The sequence below is a fragment of the Ambystoma mexicanum genome, chromosome 12 (genome assembly GCF_040938575.1).
Source record: "Ambystoma mexicanum isolate Mex_15411 chromosome 12, UKY_AmexF1_1, whole genome shotgun sequence".
NCBI lineage: Eukaryota > Metazoa > Chordata > Amphibia > Caudata > Ambystomatidae > Ambystoma > Ambystoma mexicanum.
This window is the reverse complement of record NC_090936.1, coordinates 681996543-682022579: the sequence shown is the minus strand read 5'-3', so window position 1 is coordinate 682022579 and position 26037 is coordinate 681996543. Positions and strand designations below refer to the sequence as shown.

At 44.2% G+C, this 26037-nt stretch overlaps 1 protein-coding gene across 1 annotated transcript in view; it reads right to left on the bottom strand.

The window, feature by feature from the left end:
• Positions 1-26037, bottom strand: part of LOC138513998 (lysosomal alpha-glucosidase-like) — a 1078298-nt gene that overhangs the window by 628476 nt on the left and 423785 nt on the right. Inside the window, exon 8 of the mRNA XM_069629222.1 lies at positions 8280-8405. Within this exon, the coding sequence (XP_069485323.1) occupies positions 8280-8405 (126 nt within the window). The remainder of the gene's footprint in view (positions 1-8279; positions 8406-26037) is intronic.

The window sequence follows — 26037 nt, the reverse complement described above, 5'->3', positions numbered from 1 at the left end:
GATTCTGGATGCAGGATTTAAATAGGTTGTTTTTTAAGATGCATCCAGAAGGAGGGGTCTGGAGAGGTAGGTCCATATATATTAAGGATAGTATATTCTGTTGAGTCAACTAGAATTTTAACTAAGAGCCATCTACCCATATTATCTGAGTCAGATTTAATCACTTTACATTTAAATGCCTTGTTAATAAGAGTGGTGTAAACTTGAACTCCCCCCCACTACCCTCTTACGCTTAGCAGCAACAGCTTCCGAAAGGTGGTATTCTTGGATACAAGCAATAGACAGTTTGGATCTATTAAGGTAGGATATAACTTTTCGCCATTTGATAGGGTTATGTAACCCTTTAAGATTCCATGTGGTTATAATCAGTGAGATTACACCAGCAATATATATAAATAAAAACCATGATACTTAATTATTGTGGTGTATAGAAGCAAATCAACTATTGCATTAAGAATTCAAGCAGAGTTGCAGTAAGAATTGCATATATAATATACAAATGTACTATCCCTTGGATACACAATCAGCTAGAGAGAGAGAGAGAGAGACAAGAGGGAAGAAAACACCAATGAGAAACATGTTCCTAAAATATGAGAAGCAGAACATTCATGACGGTTTATATCAGTGTGGTGTACGCATCGAGGAGTCCATCTCTTCCATCTTTTAAGCTTGGATGAAATGTCTCCAGTCTGCACGGTTTTCAAATACAGTGGTATGAACTTTTAGGGTCACTTTTTCAGAATTCCAGATCTCGCATTTAATTGTCTCAGGGCGAGTCTAAATGTGAGCAATTACTTCCTTCTGGTGGTCATTGCACTGGAAACATTCTGGGACGAATACATTTCCTGACTATCCCATATCAATTGTTTAATTTTTTTCGCCCCGTTCAGTACGATTAGAACAGGCGTTTAATCCAAGAGAGTGAAGATGAGGGTCCTCGAGGCATTACTGGCACTGCGAGTGGAGTTGACGTGCACTACCCGAAGCGTTCTTCGAATATTTAGTGTTGTTGGAAGGTGTAGAAGCTTAGGGAGCATATTATTTAGGAATAGTATAGGGTCATCTTTTTCCACTCCTTCTGAAAGGTGGACAATACGTAGGTTATTCTTTCTGCTCCTGTTTTCCAGGTTTTCAGACTGCTTTTGCAAAGTCTTAACCGTTTTTTCCAGAACTTCAATTACCATCCACCTCTCTACTTCCACTATTCTAGTTTCAACAGCTGGCAGTTTTTTTTCTAGCTGCTGCAATTTGGCATTCGTGGCTTCCATGAAGGGTTGCAGAGCCTGTAATTCCATCAATATTGTTTGCTTAGCTGGCTCCATAACATCATCTTTCACGTAGGTGAATCACTCTTTGGCCGGTTGAAAGTATTGGTTAGTGAAGGAACAGTTCCCTTGTTCTGACCATTTTATGTGGAGGCCATAGTAAATAATTAAAGGTTCTACATGAAACAGCTGTCTATAAATTAGATATGGTAGACAACAACTGCAAGGTAAAAAAGATGCGTAGAGTATTTGTTAGCGTATAACTACTGTTAACATTAAAGCTATAGACCACTACACCAATGAGGTGTGCACTGTGGAAACATGTATACTTTACTTGAAGAAAGGCTGATTTTCCATGGAAAGATAAATATAGGTATATTCTCCTGTAGACAACTTGGGGGAGATATACTATTTAAGTAAAAAATAACATCACCTCTTTCACGCAAGTTTTCTTTTGCAGGGCGTACTACGTATTATTTAGTATTCACTGGTGCAACAACGTTCATCTTCTGAGGTAAATGTGCCACCAGGAGAATGGCGTCTTCCTGCCGACATGAACAAGTGGCGACAAACTCACCAGTCTCAACACAGTTAGTCACCACCACACCCCTCTACAGTTGTTTCAACATTATTCTGGTATGATTTTAAGCATTAACATAAGTAGTATGATAATCTTATATGTTTATGAGGAGCAGAGCTCTGCAAACATTCCACCACTCTGTCCAGTGCTAAGCGACACCCCCTGTACTGCTTAAAATTAAATGTTGGGTTGCAACAGTTTTACAAATAGTATCAGAAACTTCGGGTTCAGTGTGCACAATGTTTGGAAAATCTATACTTGCAGCGTTATGAGCAAAACCTGTATCTCGGTAAACCCCAGACAATCTGTGCCCAAGGGTGCAATTACATAATAGAAGGAAATTGTCAACCCACAACCATGTTGATGATTTGGGGGAAGCATTCTGGTTTAAATTGTGGTTCCCTAGTGTCCCCTCCTAGTGAAGGGATTCACCCTGCGCGACCCACTTTGTGCTTGGAGACGGAATGCCAAGCTATGCATTATCAGAGGCCCTCCACTGTTCCCCCAGCCTAATTTGGGACCATATGTTTAGCCTATGTTGGCCTGCCAGATTGCAGAGCAACAAAGTTATAGGACAAGCACTTGGGTTATAGCAATAGTGTGCCCCCTACTTCTCAATGCAGGCATCCTCCAGCAAGTCAAGGAAGCAGCAGGAAGTAGCAGTTGTAATTAATTGGTTTCCCAAAGACAAACACATTGTGAGGAAGCCAGCTCTAAAGTATAATATGCCGTCCCCTGCTTCTCCCACAAGTTAAATATTTGACCCACGCAGGCTTGATGGGTCACTGAGTAGACTGGTGCACCACAATGTCTCTAGGCAATGTTAGAAAATATCGGAGTGTTGCATGAGAGGTAGAAACAGTAGGGCCCAAATGCCTGAATATTTTTCTAGCGATGGAGTCCACCCCTTTCATGCGATAAGTCGCTCCATACAAGCTAACAGCCATATACATAAAGTATAACTGCCTCCTGCTTGCCCAAAGGCTCACATTGGGCTTCAGATGACCACGCACACTGCCCATTTTATTTTACTCTTGTTACGTCTCCAACCTTGACAACACTCTGCTTGTCTATTTCCCATAAATGCAAGATCCACTGTTCACCTACTTTCTTACACTAGTTATTTGCAGTGATCAATCTGTTTGCAATAATACCACCTTCATGACTAGCTCATCAAATCCATGACTTGCATGTATACCCGTTACTGAGACACAGATATGAACACACAATGTAACCACTCTTGCAAACACTGACCACCCTACCTACTCCCCCTACTCCCACTCTGCCCAAACCCGAAAAAGAGATAGCGGAATATGAGTGATGATGAACAAATCACCCACTGGCAGTATAACTGTCCCATTAAGCTCTACATCAATCATTCTGACATGTCTTCAGAGAATTATGGCTTGATGCCCTTTTTTTCTCAGCTCCCTCTTACAGGAGCTTGACTACCTTCATGTTTCCATACCAGCAAACATCAGAGTCACTCTGGTCCAAAGTGACTTTAAATTGCCCAATAAATCCCACACTTTACAACTTCTTATGTATTCATTGCTCCCAGACCAGTATTCTATCCATATCCATAATCATGCTTTGCACAGCAACCGGCTGGACCTTATATTCCCCCCTAAGTCAGTGTCATACCATACCATCCTGCTCAACCGTCTCCGTGATAACCTGGGTATCACTGGTCAGGCTCTGGCGTGGCTGACCTCTTTTCTCTCCAATCGACCCTCCCAGGTCCAACTGGGGTCTTTCCTCTCTGACATCGTTTTCTCTACCTGTGGTGTCCCCCAGGGATCTAACCTCTCCCCCTGGCTTTTCAACCAATATCTGGCACTTCTCGCCCACCACATCACCACTCTCTGCCCCAACTTTCAGTGCTATGCGGACGATACCCAGCTCATTTTCAGGCTACCCTCGGCCTCCTCTTCTCCTTCCCTCATCTCTGACTGTCTTTCTGCTATCCAGGACTGGTGTGTCGCCAATGACCTCTGCCTTAATGCCAGTAAGACCGAGATTCTACTCATCGGCACACCCACTCCCTCCTTCCCTGCAGCCCTTTGGCCGACCTCTCTTGGCCCTCTTCCTGCTCCTACCTGCAGGGCAAAAAACCTTGGGGTCATCTTCGACTCCACACTCTCCTTCTCTCCTCACATATCCGACGTCTCCAAGAAGTCACACTACCAGCTACACCTCCTCAGAGGTATCCTTCCTTTCGTCTCCTTCCCCCAGAAGCTCTCTGTCTCTAGAGCTCTGGTTCTCTCGAAGCTGGACTACTGTAACAGCCTCAATCTAAATCTGCCTGACTCTACTCTCTGCCCTTTGCAACTCATCCAGAACAAGACTGCGAGACTTGTTCTTGGCCTCAAGCCCAGGGACCGTATCTCTCCAGGACTGAAATCTCTACACTGGCTCCCAGTGACTGCGAGGATCAAGTTCAAAACCCTCTGCATTGTCCACAAGGCCTTCTGGGGCCTTGGGCCAACATACAGTCAACTCTCTCTTCCTAAATATCTTCCTTCTCGAGCCCTTCGCTCATCCGCCTCCAACTCCCTCAGGGTCAGCCGCTTTTCCAAACAATGAGTTGGTGGCAGATCTCTCTCCGCTGCAGGGGCCTCCCTCTGGAACAGCCTTCCTGCCTCCCTGAAACTTGAGGAGATCCATCTCCGGTTACGGAAGCACCTCAAAACCTTCCTCTTCGCCTCCGCTTTCTCTCCCCCTCTGCCCTGCTAAAGTTACTGAAACTGCACTGAATCTGCCACTCTCCCCTGCACTGCCTCCATGGCACCTCCTGCAATATGGGACTGTGTCTGTATCCCTACAGCCCCCCTTCCCTAGAACTTGTCTGCACTTACCTCGCACTTGCCACTAGCTGGCCCTTGTTTTCCTGTATGCTATTAACCGTGTACTGCACTTTCCCCTCTCCCTTTCCCCCTTGCACTTTTCCTTTCCCCTCTACCCTTGCACTTGCGTGATCTGAATGACACCTGGCCTAGTAAGATCGTTATCTGTCTCCCCTTGTTCCCCCCTGCCTCGTTGCGCCTTGAAACAGTTGTTTATAGGCGCGTTACAAATGCCATATCATATCATATCATATGCCTGTCCTACAACTTTAACAAATAAGTACACTTCTTCAGAATCATATCACCACTCTTCAAACACTCACAAATATTAATATTTACATCTGATTTAAAATTACCAGAATCAGGGGCTTGTTGACATCCTCACTACCCCTCACCTTACTGCCCCTGCACATGACTCCCTGTCAACATTTCCTCAGCCTCGTGATGAATTAGCCAGTGTGTCCTCTTAGCCAACACATTGAGTTTCGCCCACAACCCTTTGTCCTACAGATGGTCAAAGCCCTAACATGCATCACACTTCCTGGAGCAGCCTGTTAACCTCTTCTGACAGACTGGTGCCACCAGTTCCTGATACAAGAGTTGCACAGTCATCCCCAACACTAAGAAACCCTCACCATACCAAAACAACCCCTATTACACTTGTCAGTGTCCCTTCTTTCACAGTACTGTAAAGCTCGAGAAAATCGTCTTCAACCGCATCATGACTACCTAACCACTGGTTGGGAATTCACTCCCTTCAATTAAATCTGAGCAAAATGCATTCCAGAGCAAGCAGCTGACCACATGTTGTAAACCTTCACACAAGATAATCACATCCACGTTTCCACTAGCCTAACCCTACTAGATATCTGTTACCTTTGACATTGTGCACCATATACACATAAGAAACACATATCTTGTAAATATGCCTCATTCTGAAAATATGCAAATGGTTTAGTGTCTAGAAACTCCACAATATATCCGATATCAACATCTCTGGAGTCCCACGTGGATTAGTCCTTGGGCAGCTTCTACACCACTTCACTTGGAGGCATGTCGTCTTTTGTAGATTTATACTATATATTTTCAGACGACCACCAAATCTTCTAATTACATTCCTAACACACCACATTCAAGCTCAAATCGCTCTGCCTACAAACCATTAGGCACTGATTAGCACTTAAAAACATGATTCTCAAATGCGAAAGGGCCAGACACCTGATGCTGTCAAGATGGTGTTTGGGGGAAAGGCACCCATTCTGGCCATGGGGCAGGAGGACTGCCCAGGGCTTTACAAAGGCCAGTCCTTCTCCAGGGGGTGGGTGAGAGAGTTGGAAGGGCCTCTGTTTCTACCCCCTCACCTCTCCTGCATGTGATATGTTGAATGAATGTGGTGTCACTGCCAAACGCTCACTACCTTTCTGTTTAGATGCTGGCACGTATTCTTCTTGTCTCAATTCAGAACTATCATTACCAGTAAGCCTAACCACCACCATAGACTGCAAAAGGCTGAAGGAAGAAACCAGCGGTCCGACTAAAGTCCCGAAACACCCACGTTTAAGGAGTTGCACACTATGCCGAGTAATAAACACAAATAAGCAGTGTATGGATAATCCAGAGCCAAGTGAACACCAAACTATCCAGACCCCAAAATGAGGGTAATAGCGCACGAGGAAAGGGTGTGGGATCTAAATGGGCTTACAACGACTTTTAGTGTGAAAACCCATCCCAGTGTGAAAATATCGACATAAATTGGGCCTTAAGGTCAGGTGAGATAGCGGGCGAATGGTGGGGTGGTGGAGACTGTTACAGGTAAGGTTTAGGTAATGAGATACATTGGCGGCAGATAGTGAGAGTGAGGCTGTGGGTGAGAGTTAGAGGTTTGTGTGCAAGAGGAGCTTGATGTAGAGGGAACGGTGTGAGTGAGAGAAGACGGGAGGGGAAAGGAGAGAGGAGAGTGGGAGAGAAGAAATAGAAGAGGGGAGAGAAGAAGGGAGGGTGCATCTGCATCGTAGGGGCAGACTTGGCGAGAGAGAAGAAGAGTAAGCAAAGGAAAGGCGAGAGTCGTAAAAGAGCAGAGGGGAGAGTATAGAGAAGGAGGAGCATCAGGCAAAGGAGCAGGAAAGAGGGAGCAGATAGAGAGAAAGGAGCAAGGTACGTGTAAGGCACAGTACCGAGCAAACATCATCCCATCATCTGACCTGGGGAATGTTAAATTAGGGAACATCTAGGAGAACCTCAGAGGGAGAAGGCTATGACCTTTAGGCCTTCACCTTAGCTGGTTTATAGACGTAAGGGGTCTCTGATCCCTAATAGACAACCTGAGCGTTAGGGGCACCAGGGCAGCAAAGTGGGAATCCTGGGGACGACGAGAGAAACTCTCTAGTGTGTCCCGACCCTGATCAGTCCATTACCAGTCTGAATGGATTATCTTGTGATCAATAAAAACCCTTCGTAGTGTGGGTGGTTTTCAGGCTATGTATGACAACCCATCTATGATAGAGATTATATTATCTACTTGCATTCTCCACACCATTACATTCCCACTTGAATTTCTAACACTCTACATTTCTGCCTCTCCAGTTTATCCCCAGATCTGCTTGCCTCAATCATTTCAACATTCATAAGAACCAGAAATCACCCATTATAGGTCCAAAGCACAGATCACTATGCTGACCTTCAGTAATCTTGAATACTGCTGCAATACCCATCACCTTATTCTTACCCTGCCCTCGTCTTGACAAAGTAGACACATTCACAATGGACACTGGGCATACAGTCACTTTCGCTTTACCTACCTTCACCTTTGGGCACTGACAACATAGGCTCAAAATGAACTACAAGTTGCTTTTAAAATCATGAATCATGAACTATGATCTTCACATGCGTTCACGTTCGTGCCTCCTTCCATCCTGCCAGAATCATTATTTTCATGTGTGCTATGATTCACACTTGATGCATAAGTTCTGTGCAACCTTCCTCTCCCTAAGAGCTATGGTGCTTCCTCCAGCTTTCTATATTTCACCCTCAGTGCCGCTCTTCACTGGAGAGATCTACTTTGCCCATTCTCAGCATCCTCCACCATATCACTGGCAACGGATAGTCTTGAGGCTCTGTGCTCTCTCAGGGTTTATGCGTTCCTCTCTTCATGATAGTCGTATACAATCTCGCGTCTACGTATAGTACACCTGCTCATAAAGCATGTGTTGTGAGAGGCTACAGCCTACTAAACACCAACAGAGAGCTGGTGATCTGGCTGTTATGAAGATCAGTTGAGCCTTAAACTACTTTGGCCTTCCTGCAGAGAACCATCGCCCACTTCTGGTGAAGGTTGTTAAGCCTGAAGAAGTACAGCATAGAGTGACCACCGACCACTCATAGTTGTAGCACCACGCCTCAGTGGCAGGGGCACAACGCCTCCATATGAACAAGAGATCCATGCGGCATCAAAGCCAGGGCGCTATTCTATCTGTGCATTAATGTTGTCGATCCAAAAGAAGGTGGGCACATCTTCAAAATGAAGAAGCATTCATTAGAAAGATATGGGGGCAATCAACTTTATTATCAAACTCTGTGGCAGATACTTACGTGTGGGATGTCATACTGCCTTGTGCGGCGGACGGTTTCCTTCAACTTGGCCAAGCTTTTATAACCATATCGTGAAAGTTGGAATCCCAGTGACCAATATGGTGGAAGAAATGGGCGTCCAATAGCCTGTGAAAAAAAAAGCAAGAATTAAGCGCAGTATCAGTTTTGGGAGGATAGCTCAAGGGCAACATGCTCACCTGGGAAACAAGACGACACACAGCAAGGCAGGTTCGATCCCCGGGTCAGTGCTTAGAAACCTCTGGGTATTAAGCGCGTTATAAATAATCTATTCTATCGTATTGGGGCGGGCCTAGCGAGTGTCTGCTTGTAAATTTAATTTGCTTATTATGGGAGGTCATGTTATCTTGCATACTAAAAATGTCCTAAAAATCCATACAAAATAATGGCCCTCATTACAAGTCAGGCGTTAAGGGGTTAACGGCGCCGTAAAGAGCGTTGGCGCTCTTAAACCCTTAACGCCTGATTCACACTTTAACGCCTGCTTTTTGCAGGCGTGAAAGTCCAAGGCGCTAAGTGACCTTGGTGCTAATTACGGCACCGTAATTTACGGTGCCGTAATTAGCGCCTTCCCCATCCCCATTATGCCCTATGGGGCAAAAATGGGAATGGGGAAGGGCAAATGGTGAATGGGGAGTTACCGCCCCACTCACCTTGGAATGGGGCGGTAATTCCGCCATCCACCATGGCGGAATCCGGCATGGACCATGGTGCTAATAGCACCATGGTCCACCGCCTGACTTGTAATGAGGGCCAATGTGTTTTTGAAACTGTGGATGTGGGCGAGCACATTCTGTAGCTTTTAATGATAATTGAGACAGGACAAAATAGGTCTGTTATTACGAGTGACATATTTGCGAGTCATCCTTTACAGTCTCAGTGCCTGTATAGGAGGAAGGTAAACGAGTCCATGTTATTGTGCCACCTGCACTAGTATATGTGTATACTTGAACTATAATTTTAAAACATTATTCAACAAACAGCTGCACAGCTGCCATCAGTATGGACACTAAACCTTTCATTATGAGGACATAGGGTGGAAAGAAAAACCCGAACAGCCAGCGTTAAGCAATTTGTTTAAATTCAACCTTTAGTGAAGTCAAAATGCATCCGTCATTTCTGGTGTCGACGACCGATAAAAATAAGAAAAATCAAAATGTGCGCTTATTATGATTTATAAACAAATACGTTTCAAAATGCGAACACGTGACACGTGTTTCCCTCTTGGAGATGCAAGGAGTCACAGTGAATGTCAAATCGCCCCCACTTATTGACTTCTGCATATTTCAATAGGTTTTTAAAATGTTATGGTAGAAAAATAAATTGTCAGAAGGCAAGTATGCTGAAGCGGGAGGTGACAAATACGTGGAATGGGTGTCTCAAAAAATAGATGTTCTGAGCCGCATAAGGAAATTAAATACATCTTGATAAATGCACACTTTTATCTTCATATTTTGGTCACCATGTCGACACCAGAATTTATATTTACCAAGTGTTCAATGTAAAAAAAGTTTTTAGCACAGGCTACTATGGTATTCCTCCCTTTATATGTTTAGTTGTATAGGAGAACCTTGTTCCGAGCTTTTGGTTGTAACCAATCCAGTAGAAATCTTCCCACCTTCAAGCCGAAAGGGGCCTTTGTTGTATGTTCTTCCACATACATGTGTTGATGGAAAATGTGCTTTGGCATAGATGTCATTTTTCTTGTGGCCATTTAGATTCTTGGGGAAAATCTCCATGGAACCCTCTCTTCACCCACACACATGCTGCTGAAAAATGCCCACCTTGCCCTTAAACCAGAGATGATGTCGACAGGTGTTGCATCTTCCCCTTCATTCCTGCAATGTGCAGATCATGCACTTTTGAGAGCAGTGTTTGAGAGTAGAACCTCAGACTCCACTGTCGCAAAAATCCAACTTCTAACCACTAGGGAGTAAACTCTTCAACCTTCTTCCAGACATCAGCTTCCTGATGGATTTGCCATAAAAACCTTGCATGTAGCCTGTTGCGGAATGGCTCAATCATGTTGCTTCCCTATGGAATTCGGTAGCGTGGAAAGCGGGACGGTGACCAAATGGGCATTGATTGCCCTGTCCCTATTGTTCTGTTCAGATCTAGGATGCTTCCTCACAGCAGTTTGCACGAGGCCCATTTGGTTAAACCTTTTTTTACCACATTTTGCCACAAGAAATGTGGGGGGAGGCCCCCCGCAAGCCCTACAACTTTTTAAATCTCTAAACCCGCCACACTTGTGGTACGATGAGGTAAAAAAAATGTACGTCCAAATGTGCATCGACCAAACTGGTCTGCGAGTAGATGGAGTAGTTTGTTCTGTTCCCTGGTCTGCATGTACATGGGGCATGTACTTTTACCCCATAATGTTGCTTTTGTGCTATTCTTACTGGGACAACATCCTGATTGTGTAAGTGTGGATATGGAAAAATAATGCAGACAAAGTATTTCCTACCAGGGGTGGGGGGGGTGGTTGTTTCCAGCAGCTGCTTAAAGCTGGGTCTTTTAGCAAAGGAGTACATCAATAGGTCCACAGCGGCCAGGTTGGATTCCAGCAAACTCACTATGTCATGTCATGTTTTGTCATGCTTGAAAGCCTCTGTGATTGTAGACTGATCCAATGGAAGGGTTTTGGTAAGTCCCATTGAATACACTGTTCTGGATTGATAGTATGGGATAGACTAGTATGCTGGACAGAGACTGCCAGATAGTAGGTGCGCTTGTTGATGGCCTGCCCTTCCTCTCAGAGAAGGGCATGATACGATCTGATATGGGTCTGCAGCAATCAGGGAAGTCACATTTGAACCAACCTTTACTCAGCTAATTGCACAAGAAACTGCAGGCAACTTGAGCCCATAGCTTATCCACTGTGTTACTTCACTTAAGGGACTTACAATGTGGAGTGTGAAGGGGTATTGGCTCATATTGATACTAACTAAGTATTACTGGTGTACTGTGCAAGGGTTCCCTAGAATGTTGAACCTTGAAGTATGTTGCTTATACAGGTGAAATGTCAACTAGTGTGAACCTCATTAACTGAAACATAAAGGTTTGAGAAGCTCTACCCAGTGGAAATTAGGTGATTCGACTTTTGCTTGAAATTGTTCGAGCATGGGTAATGTGAAGGTTTGTCTTTTTTCTTTTTGTATTCAGTCGATTTGTTTTGTTGATTCAGATATAGATTCACTAACTAAAGTAAGTGTGGGGAAATATATTCTTGTCAATTCTAATCAGTACTTCATCTCCTCTGCTAAGCAGGTCAACCTATGATGTATCCTTTATACTCTCTTTCTTCTTGGGATTCGTGATCAAGCCCTTGCCTGGGTGGAATTCTACGTAGCACCTCACCAATTCTCTCTCTCCTGGAGAAACAAATCCTCTCAACTCACTCCTCTATCTGTTGGTGTGCCATAGAACTCTGTCTTTGGTCCTCTCCTCTTTACACTCTACACCTCTGCTCTTGGGTCACTAATTTCCTCCTATGGATTCTAGTACCAACTCTTTGCATACGTCACCCAAATCATCTTCTCTTTCCCTGAACTCTCCTTTTATCTCTATCAAAATTTCAAACTACCTCTCTACCATTAAATATTCAATGGCTTTGCACTCGCGGATGTTAAACTCTACCAAAGCAGAGGTGCTCTTCATCCCTGACAAATACGGTCTCTCATCTCTTCCCCTGCCTATCAAGTTCCCACCTAACACTCTCCACTACTCTTCTTCAGCTAAGAACTGTGTTGCCATCTATGACCCTCACACTTTCTCTACTTTCAGATCCAAAACTGCAATGGCGGCTTGTCACAACCTTCTAAAGATTAGGAAAATCAGGCACCTCCATCCTTTCAACACTGCCAATAATCTCGTAACCACTCTTTTAGACTCTAAACTGGACTACTCTGCCAGCATCCTTTTGGGTCTTCACAACTATGCTTTCTGTCCTCTTGATAAGATCATTAAGGTTGCTACCAGGACTCTGTTTGAACTCCCTCAATTTACAACTACTTCCTCCTACTATCACAAGGCCACATTTCAATGTTTGCTCCTGGTTCACAAATCTATCCATGAAAAGGCCCCACTGTATCTATCCTCATCTATCCAACTCTACAAGGTCTCTTGTAATCTCTGCTCTGCCTTTTTGACTACCCTTGTGGCACCTCGCACTGCCTGTGCTTCCTCTCACCTCCGCTCGCTCGCTCTTCTTGCTCCACTTGCTTGGAATTCTCTTCCCCAGACGTACAAGAAACGGTCCACAATGATTTGTTCAAAACCAAACTAAAAGCCTACCTCCTCACCTCCGAGTTACCCTCTTAACCTACCTCCCTCATCTGCCTTCCAGCTAACATGTTTCCCTAACCTCTACCCTGTCCCTCATTTTCCACTGACTCTACTCTAGCACTTCATCCATCATGGTCACACCTACCTGTACTTAAAAATGTCTAATGTTGGATGTCCTTAATATATGTATGTCCACCAATGTATTTTCCCTGGTGACTGTTCCTATGTACTCCCCCACCACAACCTGATCATAATGTCAATCAAACTCACACCATTGTAAGAATCTCCCTGCTTCCCGTCATCCTCGTACATTCTTTTGTCATCAGAACAACATTGTTCCCACAGTATAAATAAATACATAAATACATAAATACTTAGTTAAGAATGGAGGTCTCTCAAAATTTGAAAGACAGGAAGTTGGCAACTTGAACAGAACAGTGCATTTATTTCAAGGAAGCAGTATAGGGCTAAATAGAAGATTATGCAGAGCTTTTTACATGTGAATTGAAGCAGGGACTGTCCACAAGGTTGATGACCACACAACTAATAATACGCAGGCTAGTATACAGTACTTCATGTAGATTTCTCCTGCTTCTATGTGATGCGATAATAAGTGTTTATATTGTCTAAAGTAAGATAACTTGGTTTATTAACCTCATAGTGACCAAGAGATGAGTCCTCCATACCGGGATATGAACTTGCAAATTGCAGAAACACACCAAGTCAGTGGCAAGCACTTAGCTCTTGAGCCATCCACCAAATCATCAGTTTTCTCAGATCCCCTTAGACAATGCTGATAACGTCACCCAACATTTACATATACTCCATTTTGGAAAATCGGCCAAAAGCTGGTTGTGATTATTAATTGTATCAGAACTTCACAAATTAGAAATTGTATGTATCCAAATGTATATTCATGTAAGGATCACCTGCGCATTCGGGGTTGTACCGGGCTGGTAAAGGCCCACCCTCTTGAACCTTATGCAGGTCTGACTAAAGCAGGGGCACAGGGCTCATACTATCTGGAACTTTTTTGCATTGTTTCCACTACAAATCGTTGATGGTTTATAACGGTCACTGTACAATGAAAAAGAGCCCCACTGCCCCTACCCTTTGGAACACTCTCCTGCCCAGCATCAGAGATGATCCTTCCTACCTGACCTTTTGCAAAAACATCAAAACAACACTATTCAACAAATATGTCTAACCTCGCTCCTCTGCTTCTGCTTTGTCTGTAACAACAACCTGTGACTTGAAACCACCAAGATACCACATATTTCATATGAACTGTCTGTAATGTAACCTCTAGCGCCGTGATACCTCCGGGTCCTGGGCGCTATCAACAAATGAAATAAATAAATAAATAAAAATAAATGAGGTCACAGCAAGGTTGGCAGGTGTGCTTGAAACCACAGTTGACAGGCCACTGAATTTGTTGTGACACTAATTTCTTTTTAAATGCCAAAAAAGGAATGTAAAAGTTTCCATTGTCCAGATTTGGTGATGACTGTCACAAATGGCAACCAAATCTACCCGTTTGAGCTCAGTTGAGGTGTAGAGCGGTGTCTTGCCCTAATGTACCATGAGTATTTTAGCCATATAACTAAAAGCCTATGCAGCAACATGGAAAACATTTCTCCATATGTTCTTTGCGCCCAGTTTTCACCTTTACTCTCCTGCTCAACTATCAATCACTTTGGACTAACAGCTACTGTGTTGACTCAAATGAAATTCCCTGTCAGATTGCTTAAACTCCTCCAATAATATTCTATTTGGCAATCCCAATGGCTACTCTGAGATGATATTTGCATCGGTGACAAGGAATCTTTGTGCCTTTGTCACAATCTGGTCCTTACTCAACTGAATGACAGTTGCAACAGTGCCATTCAGCAAGGGCCAAAGGTAGAGAGAAAGTAAACACTGTACCTGATCACTAACTTAGCCTCTTCTAAACTCTGTAGCGGAGGTGATGGAGAGGAACAAGGTTCCCTTCTCTCCACCCTCTGCTCATGGGGAGGTTCTGCACGATTTTAAAAGGTCCAATATATGTTGTTTAAGAAGGCAAGTCAATTGCTTTTCAGTCAAAGATGATCAAACGATTTGTTATGCTGCACCTTCCTTGATTTGTTGGGACCTCTGACTTACTAGACCCCGTTTAAGTGTACAGGAACCAGCCTGGTATTTGTATTTTACTTCCTGAGTTGAGCCTTAAATGGTGAGGGCCTTGGTCATAACTATGCTTGATCTGCTTCCCTTTTTCTACTCAAACCCCCCCAAAGTTCTACCTTGCGAACAACAAACCCAGTGTGTTACAACAGAAGAGTCCATGAAAGAATTCAGCTGTGAAAAATATCTGCACATGAAAACATTATGTTGAACGGGCATTCTTTTACTATAAAGGATGTGCTAAATTAGAAATGGCCTCTTAATCAGCATAACCTGCAAACATACCCTTTTGAAAGTCAGGATTTATCTTTAGTGTATGCATGTTTAGCCCTGGTGTTATTAAGGCCCTGGCCCACTGGTGTGGTCATCGACACACGACAAGGGTTGGACCACGTTACAACCCCTTGCCCACAGTCATGTTGCAAAAGTAGGTATCATTTGGCAAACCTGCAATACAAAACCCATGCTTATGAAACAAACAGGATATGGGCTACTACCTGTGTCCCTATATTCAACATGGTTAAAAATACATCCCTTGATGTTACTTATATATACGACACCAGTCTTGCTTTTTGTGGTCGCAATGGGGACCTATATTTTCATGGTTAGGACATAAAATTTGCTAAACCTCTTGCCTCTAGCGCTTTACCCTTGTCCTCTTTTGGTACAGCCCAAGTGCTGGGCCCTGACCAACCTACTTGCCCCACTCTCTAAGAGGTCAGAGGAAGATCCCCCGGGACAAGCAGACAGAGCAGTGCCCCATGCCACATTCACTTGCGACCAAAATGATTGAGGGGCCTTTTGGGTGACCCACCTGTGAGGGTGTCCTCGAGCAGGTCACCACTTAGTCTATCATTACTTTCTCACTGTTATCTCCTTAGTAATCCTACCACTTAGAATGTTAGCTGTTCCAGTTATATCCCCATGCCTCCATTCATATAACTTTGGTATTTCCTTTCCTTTGAGCATTGCCTGCACCTGAGGAGCCTGTCCCTGATGCTGTCCCCTTTCCATGGCGATACCGCGTGCCCACATTGGATTCTGTTATCGTCACCACCACGGGGCCCACGACACTGAAGGCACTGTTCATTTATGGTGCTGTTCCATCCTCCTGGGCCTGGCTACTCTTCTTCACAAACAGCACACTGTACCTAGGTAGGGGGCAGTGCACAATGTCACCACTGCAAAAACCCAGGTTCACTTCCGCTCTGTTGTGAAATGGTGTGGGTCTGCCATTCCTTGGACAGTGTGTGTGCAGTGAAGGCAAGCACCCCTTCCTAGGTGTGGGCTTCTACTCCTGTATGCCAGGATCTTCACCTGGATTGCACCACACACACAACCCAGAGTGTTGCACTTCCCTGGCCCACCTGGTTTGGCCTACTGATGGGCTGCCTGCTACCTAGGCCACGCCTTCTTGTCCTGGGTCGTTCCAATCACATCATCTGGGGCCACCTTCACCTAGGCCACCGCATCGAACACAGCCCAGGGATATGCTCTTCTTTAGCCTGCCCTGTTTGGCTCCAGGATGGGCTAAGATGTATCCAGGGTTGCTGGTTCCACCCAGGCCACCCCCCAAATACTGCCCATGTTGAATTTTCTTCAGGATCGCCCTGCCTAGCCAGCAGCTATGCAGACCCTGTAGGTGCCCGGGCTGCCCTGGGCATGCAGCACAGGTCTTGCACTTCTAGAAAGGCTGCTCCTGGCATACCCACTCAGGTTAACAGATATCTCCATACCCCAGGTGGCCTCCTGAGGCCTCTGCCCCCTTGGAAGCCCCCAGATGGTCCCCTCTGTGCTACCTCTCAGAGACCATTATTTGTAACAGTTTTCTTCCTCAAGATTCTCCCATGCTGCTAGTCCTAGGTCCCAGCCAGGGGGAGGCCTGGTCATTGTTCACTTTCTACAAGATTCTATATGGCCCCTGAGAGGGGCTTGATGGTACAGTTCTGGAGAACAGATAAGTCCACATAAAACACTAAACACATACACATTTTAAATACAATACTTTGTCTTTCTTTATTTCTCTTCTTTCCCTGAAGACTGGAGCCACGCATCCCTACCTAGCTGAGCCCAAATTGGGCCAGGCCAGGAAGGAATGGATTTAGCAAACATGTTGATATCAAATATATGGTTAGAGGTAGCTTTCAAGATGACTGCTCCCAAACAGAATTACCTGGCAGATTCCTACCTAGATCAGGGGTCACTTTATACTCAAGATAAAAGTTGGGAAACTGGCAGTCTCCTTGGTACTTTCACTTGCTCCCTTCTTGTACCATGTTAGACTAACATTAGTCCCCACCCAGTAGAGCAAGCGTGGCCTTGATCCAAAGTTTCTTCAAGACAAACTCTGTCCCTTTCTCCCTGGAAAAGTGTGATCTTCCTTTTACAGTTACTTTGGTCTGCAAAGTCAAATGGGGGTGTCACCGCATTTCCACCTTTGTACCCTTACTTGGGAAAGCTCTGCCACTTCCTTTACAAGGTTTCTCCAACCATCTTGTCTCCAAAAAAAAACCTGGAGGCTTTGCTAATTATCGAGGACTAATGTCCTCTCCTCCGCCTTCCAAGTGCTTCCCTTACTATCCAGGAAGCAGATGTGAAAAAGATCGAACACTGATATCAGGTCTTCCGTTCATTTGGGTGAAGTGTGCAGGGTGTAGCACCCCCCAGAAAAATCCTCAGATTACAACTGCGCCACAAACCACATTCAAACAGTGGTGTATTGCATATCACATATGCATACTGCATATTAGATTACAGGAGTACATTATATGACTGAACACTTTGAGGTCAAAGGCAATAGCCTTGCGCTCCTGTGCACCCCTGTGCTCACCGTGGTCTAAAAAATCAAAATATGAAACTCGGAAGGCAATCTCAAACCTTGCTGCATGGCCAGGACCCGCATAACTCCACTCGTTCTATTCACAGATTTAAGAACTTATTTGATTGTTCTCATCACTTTCCCATTCGCATGATATCCTGATGGAAGAACACGAATTGGGAGATGGAAGCCCTCTGTCCCTGAAAGGGAGCTCTCGCCTGAATACCTCAGCAACACTCTTCTCTCTGCCGCATTCTCATGCATGAGTCATCCGCTGAGGGGTTAAGTGGAGACAAAGCACTTGCTTCTGATTTAGAGTTTAACAGCTCGAAACATCTTTAACACTTACGGTGGGTGCGATGTTATCTAATCAAATATACACTGGCGGTGAAGTCAGATTTTTTTTTAACTGAAATTGCAGTTCGCTGAGGTTTGGAAAAGTTTTGCATCATTTTTCAGAACAGGAGGTGAACAGCGAATGAACCCTGGGCACAAAGTTCTGCTGCCAACTTTAAACAATGGTAAAAGTACGAGATTAAATAAAGGAAGGGGACGCTTTTCCGGTGAGAGACTTTCAGATTGTTAGGAGGCGTCCAGTTTGAGAATGCTGCTGCCAGCTGATTTCATTGATTACTGAATCCAATTGAGTCCTACACAGACTTCTTTTTAAAAGAGTGCCCTATGTCCGTGCACGTTTGGTCGAAATCGACCAATACATATAAATATGCATGTATATGTGTACGTCTGGGTAGGGGAATGGGGGGATGGCGGATAGGTGGGTGAGGGGATGTGTGCTAGACGAGATTCTTGGGGGGGGGTGGGTTGCCCCCATTCAAATAAATGGTCGAAATACATTTCGACAAAAAGTGTACGAACAAAGTGCGCACGTTTAAAAAGGTGCCTATGAAAACGCGCAGAACCACAAACCAGCTGTGAATCTCTAGTCTCAGAAACCTGCACAGGCACACGTGGCTCATCTGGTACACGATTCTCCCCGCAGTTTGGGAACAACTCCCTCTTGCACAGTTCCTATTATCAAACAACATCGCTCTGCATCATTGCTACTACAGGAAAAGGAACTGAAAACGTACACAATCAGTAACAAGCAATCCAAGTGTTAACGTTTGACTGGCATATAGAGACCAGTGGTGTGACATAAAATGCAGGAACCTCCCTCCCTATGTGAGTCACGCTGAGGGCCCTCCTCCCCCACCGAGTCTGTGAACAAAGCACGGGCAACGCCACACGCTGGGTTGGCCTGGACCTCCATACATACATGCCTAATGCACATGATGATCACGCTGCAGCATTTGGCATGCCTTGCACTGCGAGAGGTGAAAGATGTCATGTCATTAATTCATCTTTGGTAACATGATAACTACCACAAACCTGTGTTGATCTGCGTTGTCTTGTTTCCAAGACAAATGTGTTGCCCCTGAGCTATCCTCCCGGATGTGTGTACAGTACAAGTTTTAATCAAACCTTAAATTGTTCACCTCTCATAGAAACAAGGGGGCTGTGCCCTGCCCCTGAAACCCATATGTATGAACTACCTCTGTGTGTAGCCAGTAATATTACGCACAATAATGATATCATAACAAAACATGTTTATTCTGGCCATGTCAATGTGTGCCAGTATACCCAGTTAAGAGCATGCCCCTGTTAGCTTTGCCTTTAATGCCTGTAAAACATGCAATGTCACAATAAGGAAAGATGTATTTGCTGGCTGTACAAACAAAACATGCCCTCATCCATGCCCATATAACAACAAACGTTGTCACCATATTGGCCTTGCTCTTAATACAAGTAAAAAATGCCATGCCATAGAAAGAACGAAAATGTCCAGGCTGCTTGGCTGACACATCATATTAATACCCTGCATCCGAACACCTCCATTTTACACTCATTAAGTTGGCTTTGCCCGAAAAGACCAGGAAAACGTTCCATGAAACTGTAAAGTAAATGGCCATGCTCCAGTGCCCCCTTCCTGACCCCAGCCTCACACACACATTTAGATCGAATCAACCACCATTCAATCACTCATAAAGCTTTTCTCTCACTAACAGGTGAACCCACAACATTCACACTGCATACCCCACACGCACACCCAGCCAGTACATTCATACTGCATTCTCATTCACACACACACACTCTCACATACCCATACATACACACACCATTCATGCTGAACCTGCATTCATATGCGCACTTACACAGACACACCCTTTCATGAACACATGCGTACATGTATTCAAACATACACCATAAACATGCAATACCTTCGGAAACACGAAAACACTGAAAAAAGGCTTTTCCCCCTTACTTATTATTTATTTATTTTTGGTTTTAACAAGAAAACCTTTACAACAATAGAAAATTACGATGGCAGTTGTTTTCCAAATTAAAATACAACTAAAGAATAAAAACAGTGAAGACCACCAGGATAACACAGAAGGACAGATCAACCTCATTTTTCATGCTCACTAATCGACCTATAGTTGCATTTTGCTAATATGGAACATTTTTCCAAGACCTTTACTATTGCCACAGTGAGCATGATTTTTTGACCAGAAATGAGTCTGTCCCAAAATGAGTCCTGTGTTAAACTCTCCTCTCTGGTTACAAATCTCCCAAGCAGCTGTAATCTTGTGTCCCAAGTGCCTTCGCACTCTAGCAACAAGTGCTGAGGGATTGTAAGTTCGGTGAGTCACATTGTCTACAGAGCTTTTTTGCTTTATTGCCCTGATTTCTTTGGACTAAGATTTCCCCGGTGTAAGCTATATTTCCCCCTTACTTGTTTCCCAGACCCGACACTCCAAGGACTCAATGCTCCTCTCCAGGCAGGCCTCCAGCTCCCATGCTCCATGCAGACAGGAACCAGGAATCAGGGCGAGCTTTGTGAATCCTGACATCCACAGTAGAACTGGAGTTGCCTTCATCTCGTGCCAAAACCGCGTCAGAAATTATTTATTTTAGAAGTAAAGTCAGAGTTCTGCTGAGGGCTCAACCACCTCGACATGGGTTTGTGAAGGGCCCGATATGCCAATAATTAAGGCCCTTTCATTTGTGCCTACCCCGCCAAGCTACTCAACACTGATCCTTTAGAAACGTTGACCAACAGTCTCCCTCATATTCTCTGCTAACGCAGATGCTTCCGTAGAATCTCAGGCTGGGCTTGAGTTCAAAAACTTTGAATATTTAATGAGCAGGTTGATTACCCTTTAGCAATACTATGTCTTTAGATGTACATCTTACAAGGAGTGCCCTTTCATCATGTCACAAGCAGTGGATATATGTTTGATATCTAGCTTCCATGTGTCCATTTACACAGGCTTTCAACCGATGACACCCAAATGGGTAAACTATCATGTTCCCATACTGCTCAAATGCATGCCGCGATCTTGTCCCTTCTTAAGCGATCATACGATCATACTTTAGGTCAGATTGTGTCAAAAATGGAAAACACCAAAAGAACAACACAGAAAACACTGTATACAAGTCAATTCTGATATCAATGATTGTTTATGTAGCATTTATTACCATATAAACCATCTGTGTGGACTTTAGAACACACCTTATTACGACCTAGTCACAAGATAAATATTTGATCCATCCTATAGGGATAAACAGCAGGTTCGGTTCTGCAAGGATTCAAACTTGTGGCTTACAATTCTTTGGGTGGGTGTCAAACCTATTATTAGGCTTATTCAGTAAAAATGATTGGTCAGTCTCCAGATCTTTCTGACATGAATGGCGCTGCAAGTCACATACCTGCTGCCTTCTCAAACTAGAATGAATATATAGGGAAGGTGAATTCATTGATTTATCTTGGGTTTCTGTTACTATCAAAAACTGGTCATATAAGGCACCAAGAGTGGCTTAAAATGCGTACCTTAGCCGTAGAGAATCAAGCAGTGAGCGTGGATTTAAGATATGAAAGCTATACTCTGAAACTCATTTTGAAGTTTTATGAAATGTACGGAAGGGTCTCCCAGGCCCCCCTCCCCTTCATTCTCACCAACGCGCAGACTATGACTCGTCCAGCAGCCACCCATGCGCCTGTGGCCAGGGATGTGGGATGGCTGCAGGTAGACACATGTGGCTGCAATCCTCATCCAGTAATATGGCACCAGACTCCATTTTGTGACACACTCAGACTCCATTTTGAACCTAACAACTTAGGCCTCACTGACACAAGCGGCCTGCACGGCTGTAGCTCTCCCCTGCTGATCGCGCACAGCGAGAAAGTCGCTTCCCTCGCCCTCCTCCCCTCGGCGTGCCCTGCTGCAGGCCTGTTCTCACGGGAGACTAGGCGCGAACAAGTTACATGACAAACACTGTATCTTTCACCTTCCGAAGTCTATCATTGACCTGCAGATGACAGGGCCGAAGCTGGGGTTTGAGAAAAACAAGGCATCGCCATAAAACTTGTCCTGTCCCCTCACAGACCCCATATTTATTATACATGTTGTGGATAACCCCCCCAACCCTGTTCCCCGTTTGAAGTGCCAGACACATATGCCAAGTCTGTGTGCCACCCTGTTTCACCCATCCAGCTAATCCCTCTGAAGGGACTTTAAATTTACTTCTGTTGCTGTATGCCACAAGATTGATTGTATATATTGAAATAAGGTGACCTTCACCCATCCCAGATTGCACGCAGAGCCATGAATTGCATGTTTAAGCCCCTCATCACTGAGCAAGGACAATTGGTTGTTACAGACTACATGAAGCAATGTTTGATACCAATATGTATTCAATGATTTCTATATATGTATGATTCCAAGCATGACCAATCAGTATCACCATATGTCTGGTTTTTTCATGGTGTGTGGCAAAGTGAATAGAGCATTTTTCCTTTTTATATCAATTGTATAATTCCTGCAAATTGAGTCATGAAAACCCATGTTATAAGAAGCTTAACGCACACCCTGTTATTGTGTCTACACACGCACTAACCTAATCCTTCCTCATTCATATGCTCCATGTGCGTGTCCCCTGTACAACTAAACATGATACGCCTAGCAAGATACAGGGCCTCTTCTCCCCTCTCCGGCAGCGCGACATGCCAGACCCCACCCTTTTCCCCTCTAGCCAGGCTGAGATGTAAAGCCTCGGTTCTACCGGCGATGTGATGCTATGATGGTAACCCCTCACCCCCTCTCCCAGAGTCAGCACTAGGTATTCACCCCCCCATGGTCCCCCAGGCCCCTCTCATCCCACTGCCTCTCTGATGTATATCATGTGCCCTCTGACTGAAAAGCAGTCCAGTTCACCCTGACCCTGACTCACCATGGTGGCCATATATTTACTCTTATACTAACATACTATAAAGACGTCCCTCTTCTAGATCTAACAAAGAGAAAGTGATAGATGTATCCCTGGAATGTGCCCCCCGATAAGCCACCTGAACCCATGCAGCAGCCCACCTAGTCTATACTATATCCTGTGATGATGAAATACTTGCACTTAGAGTTATGTGTCATTTTCCTTGTGATGTTAGAATAATGATTTGTAGGATTTACAGGGCATCATGAATCACAATTAACACTGAATGAGTATATGTGGCCGCAAGGGCAAATGTTAGAATAGACAAGAGGCATCAATCAACCATCATCTTACCGGAGCTATACCCCGATGAGTCCAGCTGACCTATAAGCATCACCATGACCCCTCAAGAAGCCTCACCAATCCTTGAGATTCACCCCTAAGGATCTATATGTGCCCTTCCTCACTGCCCAATCTCATCGATTAATGTATCCCTTAGCTCCCACATCATAGGTGACGTGGTTTTGTAACAAAATGTGAATGTTTGCTGATGTCTGGCAGAGCGCTCTTAGAGTTTGCAGAGTTCTCTGCATGCCCTATATTGGTTTGGATAAACTGTTGCTTTTTGACTTCACCCGCACTTGGTCTTGGTCTCATTCCCATCTGAAGTGTGTCCATCATTGACTCTCACTGGGGAGTTCTAATGCCTTTTTGGGGGACGCTCACTTCCAGAATGTAAAATTGTCCCTAAGATCTTATATGGATGTGACATTTATCTCTGGCATTTATTGGACCATCTGCCTACTCTTGAAGCCTTGATTTTGGTGCAAGATCTTACACTTAACCAATTCTGCTCCAATGGACGTAATTAGATAGAAATTGGATTTGTAATTATTATCTCTTATAAGGAAAATCCTATATCCCTTGAGTGCTTCCTTATATCAGGATATGAAAGAGAATATGGGGGCATGGGCTAGTGTGTGATTGGGTAAACTTTACTCTTTTTGTAGCTCCCTTTCAGTGGAGATTGGTACCTCTTTCACAGGTTTGAAGGACAATCCTACCGAATTTAAGAAATTATTGCTTGAGTCGGATTGAATTCAAACTACTGAGAAACTTCATGCATATCCCTCGTTTAACCATTTTCAGAATGAACATAAGAAATTGAGAACACTTGCTCCTTTTCTGGCCTTATATCCTGCAAAGCAAGTAAGACATGTATTCCTGTGTTTTCGCTGGAACCTGCTTAAGGCTAAAGAAATCTTGGCAAGATTTTTGTTTTTTGAGCGTGGCCGAGACTGAATGTCGTTAGTAGGGGTGGCATCAGAATGTGAAACCCTTAAACATCTGGTCATTTATTGTCCGTCTCTTCAAGGTATTAGGTGGAACTATTTGAAAAATGTCTCAGGAATTTTTGCGCTCAGTGATGAGGACTTGGTGTGGGAGACCAGCCTATCGGTTCAAATGACTTCAACGGTTTTAGCTATTAGAAATTCCTGAATTTGGACGTTTTGCAGTGATGTTCTTAATCTGATGTAATCTATTTTATTGTACGGTTTATATATTATGTTTTATATAGTGTTTTGATGGCTTTGATTAATTTGTGATGAATTTTTATGAACTTAGTTAGAATTAAATTATGGTATTTTGAATATAATTGTTTTTTGTCTGATTTGAATGCCTGTTAAAGGTTGAGTTTTTTCTCCCAACCATGTAAAAATACAAAATAAAAAAACTAGAATGAATATATAGAACACTGGATTCAGGCGGCATTCAGGGCTTTCAAATACTTGGCCATTCCTGGCTGATGAAAGCTGGAAAATAGGCACTTTAATATGAGTTTACAAGTGTAACAAAGTCAGTGTCCTGACCTTGTCAAGACTCGGTGGGAACCCCTCTCAGCTTGGCGTGGGGTGCCTACCACAGAGGAATCCAAAGCCAGTCCTAGCTCTCAGGGAGAAGGTGTCAGTTGGGAGGGCCCCAATTCCTGTCCCCTCCCCATGTGCCAATGTGTATGTGGGCAGCACGCCTGTGAACCAAAATGCTAGACAAGTTATTTCGTCTCTTTTCAGAAAAGCTCCAAATACGAAGGAAGAATGCCCCAAAAAAAGGGAAACATCAGTGCCACACTCCACAGCAATGGAAGACCCTGCTGGAGAAGGCGAGTCGGTAATGAGAAAACTGGAATCCAGCACAACAGCAGGGGGCCCTATGCAAGCAGAGTACAAGTTGCAACTGGAGAGAATATTTTAAAACATTTGTTAGGGTTTTATATGTCCTTATACAAACATGTTATGGTCCCATTTCCAGTCCAAATCACTGAATCCTTTGGATAGCTACTTACTTTATCGCAATATGCCAGAGACAACATTCACTCTCCCATTACCCCTGTTGAGATTGACTCTGCTGTTAAAGTTGTGACATCACGGAAGGCAAAAAAGGTCAGCCAAGATCCCAGCTCAAGAATCACTGTATGCATAACTTTCCACCAGATCTGTGACATGCTCCCTACGAGATGCCCAGATTGTGGTATTACCAAAACACAGTGAAGATCCCACAAGGTCTGGAATTACCAACCCATTTCTTTAATTAATTGAGATTACAAAATGCATGCACATATTTTGGGACCTAGGCTACACAAATTGTGTGATTCCTTACATATTGAATACCCTGGCGTCCCCATAGACAGAAATACTGCAGATATTACCAGGCTGATTGTCATGTGATTGCAAGTTCGGCTTGTCTTCTGCACCCAGAAACTGGATGCAGGAAAAGATGCTTTGACCGCACGTCATGGAGATTTCAGTTTGCGAAAAATGAAGCCTTGGATTGTATGACACAGTTTAGAGTAATGGTTGTTGATGTGTTCACTGATCATTGTGCAGTAATTGTGGTTAGTGATTCCCTCACCCCTTTCTTGTCGTTATCCCCTGGGATGAGACAGGGTTACGCTGCATTCACACCTGTGTTCCATATTTCATTAAAACCCATTTAATGGCCGGCTCTTTGGCTGACTCCAGCCTTTAGCGGGACTAAACTTCTAGAGTCCATCTAACTATCTACGTATTCTTTATATTGTGCCACTCTCCCGAAGGCCTCCGGGCGCTCAGAGGGACCCACAGACATAACACATAAAAAAAGAATGTGTGAGTTAGCACACACAGCAAGGGAGGGAGCCCCTATAGGGGCGGCGGGTGGAAT